We start from the raw sequence: 22,099 nt of genomic DNA on the forward strand, positions 1-22,099 counted from the left end.
TTCTACAAATTTTCATAAAATTTTGTTATTTTCTGCAATATTCCTGCAAAAAAATCTGCTGTTTTCCTTAAAATTATGGATTTTCTGCATTGTATGCTATTTTCTACAAAATTTTGGATTTTCTGAAATTTCCCACTATTTAACAAAATTTCTACTCTATTTTGCAAAAGTCTGCAATTGTATGCCATTTTTATGTTATTTTCTGCAAAAATCTGCAATTATATGCTATGTTTATGTTATTTTCTGCCAATATCGGCAATTTTCACAACATTTTGTTATTTTCTGCTATTTTCCCATAAATTTTTTATTTTCTGCAAAAAATGCTAATTTTTGTATTTGACCAAAATTTTGCAATTTTCTGGAACATTATACAAATTTTTGCAATAAAAATCTAATTTTTATTATTTTCCACAAGGTTTTGTTATTTTCTGCAATTTCCTGTAAAAATCTGCTATTTTTTTTACAAAAAGTCTGAATTTTTCTGTTATTTTCTATATTTATCGAGAATTTTTTCTGCAGAAATACTATTATACATAATTTAGACCATTAGATGTGGATCTACCATTTATACCGTTAGATGGTATCTAAATTATGGCAGTGTGGCACATGGAATCATAATTTCAATAAGAAATAATCTCTTAATAATCAATATCAAACTGAAAAAATCAACTGGCATGGAGGAAATGATACCAAATAACCAAAAAGGATACTTCTTTTTCAAAAATCACTGATTTTTAAAAAATCAGGTATGAAGAATCATCATTGATGCCAACATCTTGTAAAGAACCCAACAAGGATCAGCACAGGGTCACCTTTTAATGAGCTGCTCCACTATCGTCAAAGCCATCAGTCTCCGTCTCCATAGTCCAGTCTAGAAGAAATTCGGATTAACTGAACGCCAGTAATAAATTTATAGCCAGCCCCAGTGCCCCACCGTAAAAGATGCGGGCCCAATGCTTTTAAATACTTACGTAGAACCTTATCAGTTATTACAGCCAGCCTTGCTCGTCTAGAAGCACATAAGAGCGGTCCGACTAGAATACGAATTAGTTAAGGCCTGGGACATCCATTCCTTGTGGTATTTTTTGTCTGTCCACTCATCTACTGTAGCCCGTCCAAAACCCTAAACAGAGGGTCTTTTCAAACGGGAAAAGAAAAAGCAATGCAAACAAACAGTAAGTTTTAGGGTAGTAAGAAGTAAAAAGTAAAAACTCTGTACCTCTAAGGCGGGACTCATGTATTGGGAACATCTCCCGATGTGAACTCGAGGGAGACAAATACAATACAACCCACTTTGTGGGCCCTGGTCTTCCTAATGCCATATGGACCCCATTCCGGAAGCGGACTGACTGACAGGTCCTAGAAACTTATCAAGGGCAGAAGAAATAGTGGTAAGCCCACTCCCTCCCCAGGCACTGATGGGCCAGGCGCAGGTTGACCATCACCCGAAAGGAAAGGAATCCCATGCTTTCAATTGGTCAGAAAATTAATTTACACAAATAATAAAAAGGTACCGTCGGGATCGAGTTGATACGGCTTTGCCACATGGGCCCCGCCTGTACGACCAAACAGTATGGAGGATAGCAAAAGTCGTGTCCACAGCGTATTTGTAAACCCATTAATTAAAAAAAAAAAAAAATGATAGAGTTCGGATTTGTTTCTTCGGTCCCTTCAAGCTACAACTTACACGTGAGTGAGGCGAGCTCTGTGTCTCAGCTTCGGCTAAACACATTTAATTAGCACACAGTTTAACGTGTGATTAAGAGAAGCTTAGAAGTTAGAACCACGTCAACAATGACAACCACAACCTCCACCACCGCAAAGAAAGAAAAGAAAAAAATAAAGCAAGACTAAATAATACGAAGGAAATCCAACTCCCAGACCTAACTAAAAGGAGGAAAGGTGCACACTGTTCTTGCTTGCTTCCGTTAAAAGGAAGCAAAGACCAAATCAACTTTGCAGTTTGCAGGAGGAAACTGATGAATTCATTAAATACCACTGTTCATCCTCATCAGACAATAAATTTTCAAACAGATTTCAGGGCTCTCCCTTCTTTTCTCCCAAATCTACCTCCACCAACCTCCCATACTCCATTTATCCCGACATGATTGTATAGTAGAATTGTTGAAAGCACCAAATAGATAGAAACCGGAACAAATTAAAAGCACTGTGCACTCAAGGAAAGAAAAAGAGAAATGAAACCAAATAAATGGAGCAATTTGGATGGGAGTTGACAACATTGATAGAGGTACAGTCTCTCAATTTGGACAGTCGAAAATGATGGCATTGAACAGAGCAAAATAATATCAAATACCAAAGAACATGAGAAAGAAAAACAAAAGAAAATCCAAACTGTAGCAACCAATTGAATTGCTACTAGAAATGGAGGAGAAGAATCAAGGCAGAACAATTTGTAAGGTTACAACGATTGTTAAGCATTCAAGCTTCACCCAATCAAAGTAGATTAAAAATAATTAATAACTCAAGAAAGAAAAACTCTGCTACTAATTTGTGCTCCTCCCTAATAAAGAAAATAAGAGACATAAATTAAACGATTACAAACTTAAATTTGAATCTCTCTCTCTCTCTCTCTTTCTGTTTGTGTATCTATATGTGTCTCAACTTTTATTTGTTTCAGAAAAGGGAGTTATTAACGATGGAAACAAGAAGAAAATGAACAAAAGAAACGATGAAGTTTCCAAGAACACAACCAATCTTTCACCAAAAATTTCCCACAAAACGCATTTCAAAAAATTCTTCTTTTGTGTAATAAAACGAAGACCGAAATGGGAAATACCAAAAGCCCAGGACATACCCTTATCAAGAATTCAGTTAACAAAACTTGTAAAGAATTTGGAATCAATAGAAAACTGAAAATCGAGAAATACCCAACACACCCATCTCATAAATCCAACAAATTTAATAAAACTGAAAAAAAAAAGTAAACCACAATTGAATAGCTAAATAAATTCCCTTTTTTTTTCTGTTTTGCTCTTCCCTTCTTCTCTTCTAGAATTGAACAAAAGTATTCAGTAATCACCAAAAGAAAAGAAGGAAAAAAACTAGTCCCTCTCATTCTAATAGTTTCTGGACAATAACAACAAGAAGAACAAGGAAAAGGTTCAGGATGATGAGGAAGAACCATTAGTGGTAACATGAGCACTACTATCATTGTGGTGACTGTGGTTGTGGTTGGTGTCAGGGCTACTTCTACTTCCATTTGCGTCTCTCTTGCCGAAAGTATGTTTGTTATTATGCATCCATACCTTCAAGACGCCTTTCCCCACCCCAATCTCATTGCAGAACTCCTCCACTACCTCTTCGTCAGTCTTCTGCATCTTCCACCCGAGCCTCTCTGAGAACGCATGCATCTTCTCCTTCTGTTCCTGGCTGAATTTCGTCCGAAACCGCTTTCTTCCATTTGGGTTTGTTGTCGTCATCGTTACCGCCGCGGCTGTTGTTGCTGCCGCAGTGGTGCTCACATGATTTTCCGGCGCACCCGATAAGCCGGTGCTCAGTGCTAGCAACATGTGGGGTGCAGATGGGTAGTACGAAGACAAGAGAGGTGGCGGGGAGGCTGAATTTGGGCTCCTGCCGCGAGCTACTATGGGTTGGTGAGGATGGTGCTGCAGTTGCTGGTGATGATACTCAACCGTGTGGGTACCCTCATCAGGTTCACGGCGATGGAAGTTGCGGTGGCAACCGCAAGCAGCACATTTTAGGGAAGTTGGGTCGGTTGGGGTGGCAGATGGGGAGGGCATGAACTCTCCGCACCCGTCTAAGGCATGGCCTCCTATGCTTGCCGCGTGGTTCTTGAGACATTCCTTGTAACTAACCACCGCCGCAGGGGTGGTCGGGGTGTGATTCTGGTGGTGGTGGCGCTTGAGTACGCCGTTGGAGAAGGATAAAGGCTTGGAAATGTGATGTTCGTTGAGCTTGGCTGGTTGGGTCGGAGATGGTGTCTCGCCGTCGGTTTCCTGGGTTTTCCTTGTGCTGTTGGGGGTTGTATCGGTGGCTAAGTCCATGGTTGGAACATTTAAGCTGGATTTGTAGACGCTTTGAGAGTTAGGGTTTTGGTGGATGGGTAAAGGAGGGCCTTCTCCTTCGTGAGAAACGGTCGGAAGGTAGAGAACAAAGATGGGGAAGGGAGGATGGTGAACAAGAGAGAGAGAGATGGTGATGATGACGACGATGATGATGATGATCAGTGATGAGTGATGATAAAAATCTGGGCTTTGTGGATGACGGGAATACAGAACACAACTATACAAGTGTCCTTCTTAAACACTAGTTTTCAACCCTGGTTCTAATCTCTGGTTAAGTTTCTCAACCCTTCAAGTTAGATGTGGTGTAAATTTGCAATAAATTCGTGTCTCAGATATTTATTACCTAAACTCGGTCGATTGACTCGTGCATTCGCACGAGTTAATATTGTCACAGCCCTCCATTAAGCCTGCAGAACGAGTTCCCTCGTTCGATGACCGCGTTAACCCGGTAGTATTATTTAATATTTCATGATGTGAGATTAAATATTTAAACCAATAAAATTACATTTTGTTTTGTAATTAATCGAAGTAGAAATAATCCACCTTCTGCACCCGCATGGTTCTGAATTTGATTTCTTTGATAGCAGTAATAAACAACCGTTTGCTTTTTATTTTTCTTTTTTTTTTTACTTTTTTAGTTTTATGACCAGAAACTAGCGATTGGTTGTCTGGTTGAGACTTGAGAAGTTGAGAGAGACCTGGGACCCTTCTGTTTTTAGAAAATTTCGACCGGTTTATTTGTTTTCAGCCAAAAAAAAACTTTTGAAAAATGGAGTGGCCATTTTGTCAATTTGTCACGTCTTTTAAATTTTTTGAAGATGTATGTTTTATTTGATTGTGTATGTTTCTTACAAGTAATCCGTTTTTCATTAGAGTGAAAAATCCGTTTTTTATTAAGACAGAAATGCCCCTAAAAAATAATAATAATTAATCGCGATTTCATATTGACAGGCTAATAAAACAGGTCCCACGTGGAACAGCTGCCGTGCTGCCACGTGGTATAAAAAAGCGCAGACTGTGTGACACGTGGTAATTCAGCCCATCTTGTTACACATTGCGTGCACTGGTTCCATAAGAGATGAGACTTTTGTTCAGGTTATTTTTGTCGTAATATAATTGGGTGGTGTGTTCGGTCTGGCCTATATTTGCTCGTTAGAGAAGCGATAGAGTACTTTACGCACCACAAAGCTGCTTGACTAGGCTTGGTACGAATACCGTCGAATGCACAGACCACGAAGCAATTCAAACCACAGACTACAAAAACAAAAGCAAAGCTTGGATATCATGCACGGTGAGGATGACATCATCATCATCTCAATCATGCAATGAGCGTAGCTGGGTTGGGGCTTCAAACATCGATATATGTGCATATACACTAGCATTGGAACTCGCACCCTTGTGATACTCTTCTCTACACTCTACTATGATCCACCCATTTGGCATCTATCAGAAAAACCCACCCGTTTGGCACTACCAACCTTCTGAGCGAATTTTTTTATGGATACTTTTTATTATTTTTTTTACTTTTCATTTGCGCTGGTAAATATAAATTCTGATTTATTTTTAATTCTCAAATTTGACTTTATTTGACAGGGAATACCGGCGGAAGGAGGGTAATTTGCAATGTTTTAAAAAACGATCAGGTGGTCGAACCGTTTTTGCCTCGGGGTCGCGTGTCATCGGTTCAACCGTTTGGGTCAAATGGGTCAGACCACCCATGTGTATTTAAGGTGTATAATTATTTATATACATACATATATATAAGTATATATTTTATCTTTAAATAATATATAAATATGTTTTAGATATGTTATATGTATTTTTGTATTTAAATTATGTTTTTAATCCATTTTTAATTTCTTTTATTTATAAAAAAATATTAAAAATTGTAATTTGAGGCCAAAAGGGGGATTTTTTTCATGAAAATAACAAGGCAAGGTGCCTATGGCCCCTTGGATGCATAGATTTTGAAAAGTTACTCAAAATAAAAAAAAAAAACACCCTAATTAGACATTGAAGTGCAAAGTTATGGCCTCTAAAAGTTTGCATCATTGAGTGCGCATCCCATGACTAGTGACCGGATCGAATAGGTCAACGGTTAAACCGTCTAGGTTGAATAGCTCTTGATCAAGTCAATGGTTTTTGATCATCTGACAGGTCTTGACCGAATTGGGCCCGAAATCATTATTGGTGACGGTTTGAACGATTTGACCGACTAGGTCAATAGCAGATTGAAAACACTAATAATTTGTTTGGGAATAATATACAAAGTACAATGAAAATCCCCATTGACCAACTTTCGCCTCCTCTCCAAACCCAAAAAAAGAATGCCCCAAAAAGAAAACAAACAAAAAAAAAATATTGAATTGGATTGGTTTGAAGACTTAGGTAAGGGTGCGGGGGTTGCATTATATGCAAAAATGGGATTACCTGCAAACAAAAACTCTTCACATACTTGCAATTACATATCCCCGTGAATTTAAGATATGTTATATTTGTATAGAACTTTATATATATATATATATATATATATGTAAGTGTGTGTGAGAGAGAGATTAAAAGTCAAGTTCATTTAGGGTTATCATTGAGGGATTACTCTAGGTGGTCAACAGTTAGATCCCAGTCCTAATCTCCTACAATTTATACGAAGGCGAAATTTATTCATTGATGAAGGGTGATTTGGCACAACCTAGTAAAAAGGGGACATGTCAACGCGATTTGCTCGAGGGGTGACAATTCAGCCAAACAAACCCAGCTCGTAACATTCGAAGCTCGGATGTTCAGCCACCTCGGCGTAGAAACACCTCGACACCCATTCCACTTCGGGACTAAAGAACCAAAGTACCAGTTCGGAGCTAAAGAGCTGAAATTCCACGTAATTGACTCGAAAGGCCTCCCCAACAGACCCCAAATTTCTCGGATCACGACGAGACTCATCCTATCTTCGCCTGAATCGGAGGTAGACGATAAACCTTATCAACACATTGCTCTCCTTCAAAAACGGAACAAATCTTATCCGCATAGCCTGGAGATCCCGGAGCTCTTTCGTAAGGCCCATGACTACTCTATTATATAAGGACATAAAACCCCAAGGCAAAAGTACACGTGATTATTTTACTCACTAGCATTCAAGCACTCAAGTATTCAGCTCGCATCCACAGTATAGTACTGACTTAAGCATCGGAGCGACCTCGCCGGGTTAGCTACCACGGGTTCTCTGATCTACTATTTAGCAGATCGGTCCAGCTCACCGCGCAATTGGAGTTCGGATCGTCTTCCAGCTAGGAGTATCCAGATCGCGCACCATCAATTGGCGTCGTCTGTGGGAAACGATCGAAAGGTCATCCCAACTTTAGTTGAAATTTTACTTATCCCAATGGACTCTTCCAGCAACACTGGAAAAAGTATCGAGATGAACGTCATTGGGGGGCAAGATCAGCAATCAATCTTCCCCCAAGGTTCTACGGTATGCATTGGTCATTTTACTATTCCTCTTACAGTGTCAGGAGTCTCGTCACTGTCCGTACCGCAGGGCACTATGCAAGTGAGTGTCCCGCTTCCCCCAGTGGGCGCAACTTTCTCCGAACCATTTGTGGTCCCTCTTGGAATCGGGCACTCCCAATTCCATGACCTTGTTCAGTGCGTTTGGAAAATACAGATCTAGATGCAACAGGTCCAACAATTCCAACAGTATCAACATTACTATATGTACTTGCAGTATCAGCAGCAGTTCCCACCACTGCAGCCGATTCCACCCCGGCACCCAGGGTTACGTCAGGGCCAAAACCTGAATCGGCTTGGAAGTACCGAATCCTCCCAGGGGTCAGGTTTCGCCCTGTGGGAGGAGAGACAGTCAGCACACTCCTCCAATCTCACAAGGAAATTTTAAAAACTAGTTTGGGGATAGTCAGCTCAACAAGGCCAATCCTCCTCGGCACTCCCAACAAGAAAATGATGGCTCGCGAGGAGATAATAACCAGCCTGGAGTTCAAGGTGCGAACTCGAGGCAGGACCCCTCCATCCCTCGCGATAACCAGTGTGAATCCACAACCAAGAGAACCTAGCAAGAAAGAACTAGGATCTACCTCGCGATAATGTCTGTAGTGATGTCGAAATATCATACCAGACCGAAATCAGTAGTACCAACGCCAAGCCGATGAAGAAGCAGCAGCGGTGACATCGCAAGACATGCCGCTCATCAGCCAGAAACAATTCGTTGACGAAGCCAAGCCAACAAGCAAAGCAAACCAAAGAAAATGAAGAAGTGAGCTCGGTGGCTACGGAGACTATGCCTTCATTACTTTTCCGGTCATCTCCTCTGTCTCCCGAGCTCTTAGCAACTTCGATGCCGAAAGATTTCAAGGTGCCCTCGTTAGACAAGTATGATGGGTTGTTTGACCCCAATGATCATGTGGATTCCTTCTAGTCTCAGATGCACCTTGCTAGGGCTGAAGAGTCCTACATGTGTGTGGGCTTCTTCACTACGTTTAGGGGGTAGTCAGAACTTGGTATCGGAACCTCGCACCTGGCTCCATCAAAAGCTGGTCCCAATTTGCCGACCTGTTTACTGTGCACTTCATTACTAGCAAGAGGTGCCCAAAGTCGCAAGAAAGCCTTCTGAACACGATTCAAAGGGAAGGACAATCAATCAGAAGCTATATAAAGCGCTTCAACAATACATGCTTGGAGAGAAAGGAATCACCCATAAAGAGTTCAAGTGGCAAGCTAACAAACCAAAAGATATCACCGAATTCCTCAAGTTAGCAGATCAGTTCATCGGTACCGAGGAGGAGATCAACCAAAAGATCGACAATCCACCGCTAGAAAAGAGGAAAAGAGAGAATGGACAATCCACCGCCAGAAAAGAGGAAGAGAGAGAAGTAAGTCAAGAAGTCGGTCCCCCTCGCGCACCCACAAGCCAGGTTAGCGCTCTAGGACCCTACCTGTGGAGAGAACGAGCTATACGCCTTTGAATGCTAAGCGATGAGAGATCTTAATGGCTACTAAGGATTCCTCCTTCGTCAAATGGCCTCCCAAGTTAAGGGGAGACCTGACAACAAGAAACCCGAATGTCTACTGCCATTTCCACCGAGATCGTGGACACAACACAGAGAATTGTAGGAATCTCTGCAACGAGATCGAGGAACTTATCCGTCACAAGTATCTGAAGAATTACGTATTGCGAGAAGAGAGGGGGCAAGCAGACCGACGAGAAGATCGACAGGGGGACCAGAGGAGGAATGGCCCCGAGGTCAGCAGGAAAAATGAGCAACCACCGCGACAGTTGCCAAAGGAAAGACCAGTCCGCGGGGTGATTAACATGATCATCGGCGGGTCCATCATCGTTGCATGTACATTGGCAACTAGGAGGACATCAGTCCACGAATGGGAGAACAAAGGTGAAAGCCCGCCAAAGTGACATCAGCTCGAAGAACCGATCTACTTCACTGAGGATGATGCGTGCGAAATCCAGTACCGTCATGATGATGCTTTAGTGGTGAAGCTAAGGATTAACGACTTCAAGGTAAAACGCATCTTGGTGGTCTCAAGCAGCTCAACAGACATTCTCTTCAAGGAAACCTTTGACAAATTACAATTACAGCAGAGCGACTTGAAATCGGTAGATACGCCTTTGATAGGGTTTAGCGGCTAAGAGGTCAGACCTCTTGGTCGAATCACAGTATTCGTGGAAGCCGGCATGTGGCCAAACATTGTGCAATTTGAGCACACATTCCTGGTAGTCACAACTCCCTCCCCTTACAATGCAATAGTAGGTCGGCCTATCACGCATGTTTTACGTGCGATAGTATCCACTTACTACTTAGCGATGAAATTCTCAACTGATTACAGAATGGGAGTCATGCGAGGTGACCAACTCGAATCCCGCAAGTGCTACGTGGCTGCCTTAAAAGGAAAAGCAAAGATGGTAGAGGATGTCCAGCTCGAGTGACCAGTGGAGTATACTGACGAACGAGCTTCCCCGAAAGAAGAGATGGTCTACATACCAGTCTCTTCCGCTGAACCAGCCAAAACTCTTCAGATCGGTGTCTCGATCAACGAACCACTTCGAACCCAACTAGTAAGTTTCTTACTAGAAAATTTAGATATTTTTTCTTGGTCCACAGCAGAGATGCCTGGGATTAGTCAAAAAATTAAAACTCACAAACTTAATACTGACCCTTTACTTAGGCCAGTAAAGAAAAAGAAGCACAACCTCACCCCAGAACATTGGAGGGTAGTCGATGAAGAGGTTGGGAAGCTCTTCATGGTAGACTTCATCAAGGAAGTCCATTTCCCGAGCTGGGTGGCTAACCCTGTTGAGGTGAAAAAAGGCAATGGCAAATGGCGCATGTGCATTGACTACACCGACCTAAACATAGCCTATCCAAAAGACTGCTTCCCGTTTCTCAAGATCGACTACCGAGTGGATGTGACCTCAGGGCATGAGTTGCTGAGCTTCTTGGATGCCTATTCCAGTTACAACCAGATTAGGATGGATTCCGTTGACGAAGACAATACCGCTTTCATAACTGAGCTTGAGTTATAATGTTATAAGGTCATTCCCTTCAGATTAAAAAATGTTGGGGCAACATTCCAGCGCCTTGTAAATAAAATTTTTAAGCCTTTAATTGGCAATAAAGTAGAATGTTATGTTGATGACATGGTCGTGAAGACCTTGTTTTCCAATTCTTTATTGAATGATTTAAAAGATGTTTTTCAAATTTTATGAAGATATAACATGAAGTTAAATCCAATAAATGCGTCTTCGGAGTCACTTTGGGTAAATTTCTAGGCTATATAGTCAACCGATGCAGCATTGAGGCCAACCTGGACAAAATAAAAGCGATTCTAGATATGAGACCACCTCGTAAAATAAAAGAGGTCCAGAGGCTAGCTGGCCGGATAGCCGCCCTGAGCCGCTTCATGTCTAAATCGGCAGACCGGTGTCTACCCTTTTTTAAAGTTATAAAAAAGAGCAAGGACTTCGATAGGACTGAAGAATGCCAGCTCACTTTTGATGAGCTGAAAAGGTACTTAGGTACCGCCCCAGTTTTAACTCAACCCGAAGAAGGGGACGTGTTAAAACTATACCTCTCTGTGAGCGATGAAGTGGTTAGTTACTAATCAAAGAAGTAGATCGGGTTCAATAACCCATCTACTATGTTTGCAAAATTTTGCAGAATGTAGAAACTAGATATCCAGAGATCGAGAAACTAGCATATGCACCGATCATAGCAGCTCAAAAACTTCACCCGTACTTCTAGGCCCATACTATCGTTGTTCTCACCAACAAACCCTTGAGGCAGATTCTACTCAAGCTCGAGGTGTATGGAAGATTAACAAAGTGGTCCATCGAGATATCCAATATGAGCATCGACCAGTTGTCAAAGCTCAGGTCTTGGTAGATTTTGTATCATAGTGCACATTCGGCGTAGCGACTCTCGAATTGACCGAGCTCGTTCACACGATGGAGCGTCAACCAGTGCAAAGCCAGCCCTAGTCAGAGTGGAACCGACCTAGGACAAGGAGACATGGATCCTCCACATCAACGGCTCGTCCAACTACTAGGAAAGTGGTGCAGGACTGATACTGTACGACCCAAGTGAGGTGAAGTTGGAGTATGCTCTCCGATTCGGATTCGAGGCATCGATTGAAGCAGAATATCAAGCGTTGATCGATGGGCTAACCTTAGCAAGGGAAATGAAAGCAAAGCACTTCATTGTATGCAGCAACTCACAACTAGTGGTCAACCAAGTCACTGGTGAGTACGAAGCCCGTGACCCCACTATGACAGCTTACTTGACCAAAGTCAGAGAGATCCTGTGCAGCTTTGTCTCCTGCTTTATCAGACAAATTCCGAGGTCCGAGAACATTCAGGCCGACGCCTTGTTACGTCTAGCTAGCACGAGCAGTAACACTATGCGAACTATGTACATAGAGGACATACCTCGGCCTAGCATTCTCGGGGGAGCAAAAGAGGTCGCTCCCATGTCACAAGCGGAACCGAGCTGGATCGACCCACTCACAAGTTATCTACTCCACGAGACCCTACCTGCAAAATGCAATGCGGCTCGGAAGGTAAAGCGCCAGTCAACTAAGTACATCCTCATAGACGGATAGATGTACAGAAGATCTTTCACACTCCCTTACCTGCATTGCTTGCGACACTCAGAAGCTGAGCATGTACTTTACGACACTCATGAAGGCTTGTGTTGTGGACACTTGGGGGGCAGAGCCCTCGCACAGAAAGTGTTAAGGCAAGGCCTATTATTGGCCAACAATGAAGGCAGATGCACTCGAGCTCTTCAAAAAGTTTGACAAGTGTCAAAGGCATGCCAACATCCACCACCAACCTACTACTGATTTGAAATACCTCACCAACCCATGGCCCTTTGCACAGTGGGGAATCAACATCCTTGGTCTTTTCTCACCAGTAACAGGTCAGAGGAGGTTTCTTGGTTGTCGTAGTAGATTATTTTACAAAGTGGGTGGAAGTCGAATCCTTGGTAACGATCACAGCCCGTAACATACAGAATTTCTTCTAGAAAAACATAGTATGCCGCTTCAGACTACCCTGGGTGTTGATATCCGACAATGGGAAACAGTTCGAAGATGTTAAGTTTCAAAACTGGTGTGTCGAGATGGGAATTCATGAAAACTTTACCTCGATGGCATACCCCGAAGCGAACGAACAAGTAGAAGTAACTAACAGGGCGATACTTCATGGACTGAAAGCTCGCTTAACTCGAGCCAAGGGATTGTGGGTAGACGATATGCCCAATGTCCTTTGGGCCTACCGAACTACTATCAAGACTATGATGGGTGAGACCCCCTTCAACCTCACATATGGCATAGAGGCGATGATCCTGGCAAAGATCGAGGTACCAACATTACGATTGGAGGCTTATGATGAGGAAACAAACGATGACGAACTCCATACCAACCTGGACCTGGTAAAGGAGGTTTGAGACCTGGCCTACATTCAGACCATAGCCTACCAACAGAAAGTAGCTTGGTACTATAACGCCTAGGTAAGAAAGCGATAGTTCCATATCGGCGACCTAGCTCTTCGGAAAATTAAGGTACCTGAACCTGGTGTAGGTAAGATTGAACCAAATTGGGAAGGTCCATACCATGTAAAGCGGGTATTCGGGGAGGGTATATACGAGCTCGAGACTTTGGAAGGGAAGCAGGTACCTCGAGCATGCAATATCAATAACCTAAGAAGGTACTACTTATGAGCCTATGACTCTAAGGCAAAATTTCTCTATGCGACCACCGAACTGATAAAAAAAGACGACTGACTGGAGAGAGGACTGTGAGTCACTCTCAGAAGCCTAAGGGCTATGGTACCGAGCTGACAACTACAATAAGTATTAGTCGCCTCTTCAGCATAGGCAGACAAGCCCTAGTCGCCTATTTGGCATAGGCGCAATGATCTCCAATCGCCACCTTGGCTTGGGCAAGTATGTCGCCCGTGCATAGACAAGTTGGGTATATACCCTACAGTGTCTATCCTCCTCGACGCACAACAAACACAAGGATTGTTCCTACCTGGAGTCCAGCTCGCTAGATTGGTACTTTGGGATAACCAATTGCCTTTAAGTAGCCTGTGTATAGACTGGTCGGGTGCATACCCTACACTGTCTATCCACCTCGGAGATGTAAGGTTAATCCCACTTGGAGTCTAGCTCATTAGTCTGGCACTTCGGGATAACCAACACTTAGAAAAATTTTTTTAGAAAGATTTTGCATAAGATTTTTTGAATCATTATATTTCATTAGCATAAAGGTTTCGAGTACATGCTTACTAAAATCGGGCTCGGAGGCCCGGGACATACACACTATGGGGGGTATCCAAGAAAAGAGGCATGTTTAAACATCAGATCTGCCAGAATCCCCTCCAGCAGGTAGGTTAGTCTCCATGTGGTCCTCCTCCACATCATCTTGGCCTGCTTCCCTTGACGGTCTCGCCTCGAGAAGTTTTTCATCGCTTTCTCCCTTGGAGGAGTCAGGTTCCTCGTCAACCTCCTTCGCCATCTCAGGAGTACCGGTGGGCATGGAGATAGATCCGAAGTTGACGTCGGGAAACTTCTGCCACATCAACCACTTGTAAAGCTTGAAGCCCAACTGGTACGAGCCAGAGCCATACTCAACTTGGAGGTCGTAAAACTCAGCGGACTCCTTGAACTCCTTGATGGCGTGATCTCTTTCTTGAATCCTCGCCTCCTAAATGGCGGATCTGAAGATCTCAGCGTGCTCCTTGATCATCGCCTCAAGGTTTTCATTCTCTTGGAGGAGATCTTCATTCTCCACCTTGAGCTTCCTGAGCTTCTTCTTCTCCTCCGTCAGCACTAGGATCAGCCCCTCCTGGCTCCAAGCTCCATTCTTGGCTCTAAGAACTTCACCTCGAGCTAAATCTAGCTCGCGATAAAGCTTTCAAGAGTTCTCTTCAGCCTCCTAAGCTCACTTCAAGTGGATCTCAGATTGGTAGACGAGCGAGTGGATAGCGGAGTTCACCTAAAATAATAGAAAGCAAGTGTAAGTGTCATTGACAGAAGAATAAGAAAGTGAATGAAGGGGCAGGTTACTTACCACCATACAGTAGGAGGCTGCCCTCCCTCCAAACTGACTTGTTGGCATGTCAACCCACTCCGCGACCTCTACAGGAAACACGACATCCCATCTCTTAAGGAGCCCGTGCCTCGGAGTCATTATACTCTCCTTTGCTGAAGGGGACCGAGGCTCGGGAACCGAAGTACCTTCGGGCTTGCGAGGTGGGGTACCCTCATCCTGATCCTCGTCCAAGTCAACAATCGGGGGTTGGGAACGTACCTCCTCCCCTGGGAGCTTGGTAGAGGGTGGCTCTGGTGCTGCAACCTCGGGACCGGCAGGAACCAAAGAGGTGGCCTCCTCTCGACGGGACCTCTTCGAAACCTTTATCTTTTTCCCCCTTTGAACACTCCTCAAAAGGTTAGTGGCATCAACACCTGTCATAGCTTCTGCAAGAGAGAAGAAAAAGAGTTAGCTACGAACTGAAGTAAGTGCAGAAAGGAAAAAGGAGAGGTAATGTGTGTGCCGAGGTGGAGGCCTACCAGGAGGACTCAGCCCAGCTCGTGCAAGCTTCTCCTCGGCCTGGAAATCTTTCATCTCAAGGCCGAGGCCCCTCCAAGAGTGGATGACCGCCCTAGTCTCTGCATCCAGCTTCACCCCGGGGTCCTTAATGGCCACTCGCCAGTGAGTCGAGAATGGCCATCCTTCAGGGCTCCAAACAAAGAAGTACCTCCTCTTCCAGGTCAATATCTTGTTCAGGTTACCGAACAGGACCTTGAACCTGGAGCGAGGTGAGATATAATAGCTCTGTCGGGTGTCCCCGTACAGGCAAGAAGAGCTCTTTTTAATGGACAAATCGAGCTAAAGATGTCTAAAGTAAGAGGTCGGTTATATTCGTGGAAAAGTGAGATCGTACCAACAATGAAATAGATGGAGTTCAGGTGTAGCTGGTCAATGGTGATGTTAAAGAACTTAATGATTTCTACGATGAAGGGGTGGAGCGGAAAGTGTATCCCAACTACGAGTTGCTCCTAAAAAACCATGAGTTCATAATGATCGTGAACCCAAGGGTACTGACCCAAAGGAATGCTAAAAACAAGAGTGTCAGGGAGACGGTAACGAGCTATCAAGGACAACAGCCTGTCTGAGGTCATCGTGGAAGGGCCGGAGTTGTCCGGATCCCGACCTCAAGTAGAAGATGAGACTCCCTCTCCGGAGGTTAGCCGCTCTACCTGAGGTTTGGGTTCCTCAAGCCGAGATGGCCCGACGTCAAGTAAAGGCATTTCTCCTAAAAGGCTTAAAGAGGAGCTCTCTAGTGAAGAGCTAGCCTCAATGACGGGAGCTAAGGACCGCACATCGGCATCCCCAGCCTCGCTAGAGTCACTAAGTAACCTATCTATGCTAGCACTAGACACTTTGTCCAAGAAAAGGAAAAGGGAACAACTAGTGAAAGAAGACGAACTCACCAAAGAAGACGATAACGACCTCGGACACAGGGAAAGAATGGCGAGCTGAAGACGTGATCTTAGGAGAGCTCAATTACACGACTTATGGCAAAGGTAATGGGCCCTTCGACCCCCTATATGGCTCCCATGAAAACTGGCTGCATGCCGAGGATGAAATCGGTTGAGCGCGCCTTTTGGCGTCCGCAGAATTTATAAACAGTGTGACGTACGCGCATGACTGAGACGCGACTTGGGTCATTTTGTGGTTGAGTCAGATGATTAAACAGGTCCGACCAGCGGTTCGCCCTTCAAGTTGCCTAGACTTCGTGCCAAACCCACCTAGACTCGTCATGAACTCCCCGCACCGGGTCAGGACCCTTGGCACAGGGAGTGGGGGCAATTGATGAAGGGTGATTTGGCACGACCTAGTAAGATGGGGACACGTAGATGCGATCTGCTCGAGGGGTGACAACTCAGCCAAACAAACCCGGCCTGAAACATTCGGAGCTCGGGTGTTCAACCAACTCGGCCCAAAAACCACCTCAGCATATAGACACCTCGACACCTAATCCAGTTCGAGACTAAAGAACCGAAGTACTAGTTCATAGCTAAAGAGCCAAAACGCCACGTAATTGACTCGAAAGGCCTCCCCAACGGACCCCAAATTTCTTGGATCATGACGAGACTCATTCTAGCTCCGCCTGAATCAGAGGTAGACGATTAATCTTATCAACACATTGCTCTCTTTAAAAAATGGAGCATATCTTATCCGCACAGCCCGAAGATCCCGAAGCTCTTTCGTAAGGCCCACGACTACTCCATTATATAAGGACATAAAACCCCAAGGCAAAGGTACGCGTGATTATTTTACTCACTAGTATTCAAGCACTCAAGTATTCAGCTCGCATCCACAATATAGTACTGACTTAAGCATCGGAGCGACCTCACTGGGTTAGCTACCCCGGGTTCTCTGATCTACTATTTTGCAAATCAGTCCAGCTCACTGTGCAACTGGAGTTCAGATCGTCTTTCAGTTAGGAGTATCTAGATCGCGCACCATCACTCATCACCCACTGGATTTTGATGAATTTTTAATGGTTACTAGCAGGGACCCGTGCGATGCACAAAAAATTTGAAATATTTAAGAATTTTATTTTTCATTTAATGTTGATTTATAAAAAATAATTATTGTTAATTGAATATGAACAAATATTTTTTAATAAATTTAGTTTTATTAATAATTCATAGTAATTTTAATATTTTTTATTCTTTTTATTCTTTTTAAATGAAAATTTGATTAACTTTATATAAATAAAAATAATTATAAAAGCTAACATTTTTATTAATTCCACTAATAATTAACAATTATATAGAAATGACAATATGGTGGATTCAGGGCAGGGTTACTCCATCCCTTTCCCTACCCCATAGTAGTGTCGCGCGAATTCAGGGCAAAGCATTCCACTCCTCATCGAGAATGGAGAATCCTCGAATTTTCCTACCCCATCCCCAATATTGGGCAAATTCAAATAAAATTATAAATTGGATTGTGCTACATCGATATAACACGACCCACATGTGACCCACACAAAATGTGAATCATGGCGTGCAGGTTCAATTGTTATTTTACGGCTTGATAGGCATAAGTGTTGCCTTATGCCTTATTTTAACTGGCCCAATAAAAGCGAAAACCGTTTAGGTATCAAGAAAAAAAATACTTTTTTTTTTTAGAAAAGATTCCTACAACAATGATCGCATGCAACCCCAATAAGATGTAAATATGTTTTGAATCAAATTGATGTAATGCTTTGTTTTTTTAATCAAACACCGTCATGTTCTCATTTTATAGATGTTCTTTTTTTTTGGTGTGTGAAAAATTCTTCTCAATGATCTCAGATAAGTTGCCAATGTTGTTGGCGATTAGACAGTCTTAGCCTGCGATTATCATCATCAACATTTGTTCCTATTACACCACTGATATAAATTCATTGACTCCAGATCTTCTGCCCATAATAACTCAATCCACGTTTACCCACAATATACATGTCTCCGTGTATTAAGAACATCTCTCCGTGCATAATACTGTATAGGAGGATGAGATGTTTTCTATGTATGTTGTGATGTTATGTGGGTAGACGTGAACAGAATTCTTGTAAGTAGGAGATTTGGATTTGAATTCATTGGATGAACCCTCAACCCTTTGAGCTCACATCTTGTCACAACAAACCATTACGTCTGTACATTGTGTACATCTCACCATGAAGGACCAATGGAGATGTTCATGATGAAAGGCTGCTATGGCTTATTGAGACTGTGTTGTTGGGATTAAATCCAGACTCCAAACCTTTAGCATGACGACATGAATGGGTTAAACACAACACTGCATTTTTTAGTATATAATCCCCCCATCCTCGCTGTGGGTAGGGAAGTCGGAAAAGATTGTACAAGGAAGATCTGGGATTCTGGAGTGTAATTGGGAACATCTCCCTTATCCTTTATGGCAAAATGTTCCGAATTAAGATCCGTTTCTCACACAGGGCACCTCACAAGCACATCCCATCGTATATTGGGAACATCTCCTGTAAATAATAACACATAAACATGATAGATGTTCCCAATACACAGTGGGATGTGCCTTTAAGGTCGGTGTGATATTATTTGAGAGGAGCAGATCCAATCTCAAATGTTCCCAATATGTGGTTGTAATGGTTTGTTGGGACCATATCCACACCCTAACACTTTAGCATACATGAAAGCATTCAACACAAAATTGGTTATTTCCACTCTTCATTTCTTGTACTTAGAGTTTATGGTAGCATGATTTTTTCACCATTTCGTATTCAAAGCATACCTGGGGGGTGATCAACAATGTCAATAAACATCATTTAAATGCACCCAATGGTCTAGTCTAAAAAAAGTTCTTTTTTCGCACTTATTTTAAGATATTGTTACTTAAAATTATTTTCCATGGGAGAAAAAACAAAGTTTTAGAACCAAGTTTTTCTAACATTTTCCCAAACCCACTTAACCTACCACAACCCATCACAAGTTGTTTCAAATTTTAACTAAAAATTTTGATATTTCATTGTTAGATGAAATAAATTTTTTCAACATCGAAACATTTTATTAAAATGCTAATTATTAATTGTTTATCATATGTAATATGTAATGTATGGTAATATATGTAATTATATTTCTTTTACTTGCACCCTATCATAACATAAACTCCTCTGATTAGTAATACTTTTCCAATAACGATATCAAGAAATTAAAAAAATATATATATTTATATACCTAGTTACCTACTTTATCTTTAAATATTTCATAAATTTTGACTAAAATTTTTAGTTACATAATTGAAATTTCAAGAAATTCCAACTTTCATTCAATTTTCATTGGCATATGAAAAGTAGTGAAGCCAATTTTGTTCACCGTAAGAAGGGAAAGGTTGGGAAACCTATACAAACCAAACACAGCCTAAATGAAATTGAAACTCACAAAATTAAAAACCTTGGTCAACCCAAAATTTTCAAGGCTTAAGATTGATAACTTGCAATCCTGACCCTAAATTGAGGATACTAGAGTTGCGTCTTCTGTTAAGATGCTACAACCATTCATACAGATTGAAGAAGGATGACATTTTACATGGGATATTATTGGAGGAGGATGTTGGCTTCATAGCAATTAATCAAAATATCAAGGTAATTTCAACTCTGTAAATTTGTTGTGGTCATTTAATTTAATTACTAGTGGATATGGACAGCATGCACTTAATTAATAGCTCTCATGAAGGAGAAAAAGAGGGGCACCCTCCTAGTCCTAGCAAGTAGCAACATTAATCTTCAAATTATTGCTTAGGCCTTCCTACAAAAGTCCTATAGGCTCTGAGTACAAAGATTACAACAGTCTTCATTCAAAAATAAAGTTGCATAGGTTAGGTTCGAGTGTTCCATGACTTGAAAAGACAATTGAAACAGCAAAGTCTACAATTTGGTAGGCATGACATCTACCTAAACTTAAAGAGTATGTTTTGAGATATGGCCAACATAAAATGATAAAAATGATGCCATGGACAGAAAAGAAAGAAAGCTCCCCTTACAAGGAAATGACTAGACTAGACTAGACTGGACTGGACACACATAATTTTCTATTTCTTCAAACTTATAAAATTGACAGAATTCTTTTCTGGCTGAAATATTTTATTTATAATTCTCCTTTTACAATGAAATTTAATCCTTGTTTCTGTAAAACAATGTTCTCATTGTGAAAGGGACAGAAATATAGCTGGAGCATCTTGTTAATTTGAAGAAGAAAAGAATTTAGTTTATTCAAAATTTCAAATTAAAATTACCATGAATGATTATCCTTAATAATTCTTGATCTATCATCCTTGTGCAGATCCAATTTGGGATTTTCAGTCGCAAAAGTCTAGATATATAGCCTCATCTGGTGTTAGTTATTACAAAGAGCAACTTCTAAATGGTTGTGCCCTCCCTATCCATCAGTTCTCCTTCAATTCACACTCTCTAGTTATAGTTGAGTTGATGGATCTTGGAATACAAACACCTGCTCAGTTTCTACAGGATTGTAATTATTTTATACACACAATGTTTGTATTGTAGAAGAACAACAATGACATGCCATTAACGCCACAGAAGCTGAAATCTGGACAGTCATCAGAGGCCTAAGAAAATTCATTTTGCTGTGAATCAGTAACGCCATTCTTATCTCACATGCAAAAGACATTCTATTAAAGCTAAAGGGAGCCACCGGAAACATTAGATGAAATGAACAGGCACTGTTGGATCATATTAAGTATCTTTTTACCTTTTTTAATAATATAAACTTACTGGAAGGATGCTAGCACCACTCATACTATAGCAATAAGGGCAAATGTGAATAGGACTCAGTTTTTTGTCTCTCAACCTCTCCCTCAAAGATCTCACACTTACTTTTGTAACAGAGGTCTCCTTTTGTATCCTTTTGCATAAAAAAAGAAAAAAAAAAAGAAAAACAAAACAAAAGTTGATCTGTCAACCCAAAATATATATATATATATATATATATATATAAACCTCTAAATGGTTGGAAAAGTATAGACTTGTATTCTTCCATCCATCTCTTCTATTGATGGAGAGAATGATAATTGGATGCCATACAGAAAATAGAAATATCAATTGTTGTACTTGTTTACTAGTAGAGTACTGTTTGTCATCGATGCATTTCTTGGAATCTTGGTTGTAGCATTTGTACGTGTGCAAGAATTGTGTTTGTGTGGAGGGGCACTAAAATATAAATACCTTTCTTTCTTTTAATAATGGAAGAAAGGCAAGCATGCATAATTCTCTCAATCACTGCTTGGCCATGTCACTACTAGTGAATCTACCACTAAGCAACAATTAACTTCACGTAAAACATGTTTAATTCTAATGATCTTTCCACTTCTTTATTCATGTAAAAATTTTAATTAATTTTAGGCTAAATGTTAACCTTGTGATTAGCCTTTTCAGCCTTTCTCTTCATCATGACATGAAAAGCTTGATTTCTTTTTTTTTTTTTCTTTTTTTGAAGGTTTCAATCATGTTTCCTTCATTCAAGAGATGATACAAAGAGATGTCAACAAGGCCAAGTAAATATCAGAGATATATTTTCAATAAGAACAAAACAAAGAAATGGATTTAGGAGAATCAAAAGAAATTTTACAACCAAAGTAAGGTGACTTAACATCACCAACAAAACTGGATAAGTACATCTCCAAACCACCATAATTGGCGAACAAACTAACAAGAGGGATTACCAACTAAAACGAAAGTGACGTAGGAGGTTACATAGCCACAAGCCATGAAGGAACTGTAATGTAACTACCACCTAGTACACCGAAGAACTACCGACTACGAGCTGCCATCCAAAGAACACCAGAGAACTGTAATGTCCATCCACAACGTTGGAGAATTGTAACTGCCATCCGAAATGCCGAAGAACTGAAACTAACATCCAGGACGTCGGAGCACTATCATAGTCATCTAGGATGCCAAAGATTTGAAACTGCTTTCC

General features: G+C 41.5%; 1 protein-coding gene across 1 annotated transcript; it reads right to left on the reverse strand.

The window, feature by feature from the left end:
• Positions 1–2,952: 2,952 nt before the first annotated feature.
• On the reverse strand, positions 2,953–4,347 carry LOC148863138 (zinc-finger homeodomain protein 11-like). Its single transcript, XM_088980621.1, has one exon. It carries the CDS (start codon positions 4,023–4,025, stop codon positions 3,123–3,125), a length of 903 nt encoding a protein of 300 aa, XP_088836747.1. The 5' UTR covers positions 4,026–4,347; the 3' UTR covers positions 2,953–3,122.
• Positions 4,348–22,099: the final 17,752 nt, after the last annotated feature.

This window comes from Nelumbo lutea, chromosome 3 (assembly GCF_056320005.1).
Source record: "Nelumbo lutea isolate HS-2025 chromosome 3, American lotus-T2T, whole genome shotgun sequence".
In the NCBI taxonomy this organism is placed as follows: Eukaryota; Viridiplantae; Streptophyta; class Magnoliopsida; order Proteales; family Nelumbonaceae; genus Nelumbo; species Nelumbo lutea.

Bases quoted from the DNA above. Each gene is read 5' to 3' on its own strand.
- LOC148863138 (XM_088980621.1), bottom strand. From the start codon at position 4,025: ATGGACTTAGCCACCGATACAACCCCCAACAGCACAAGGAAAACCCAG.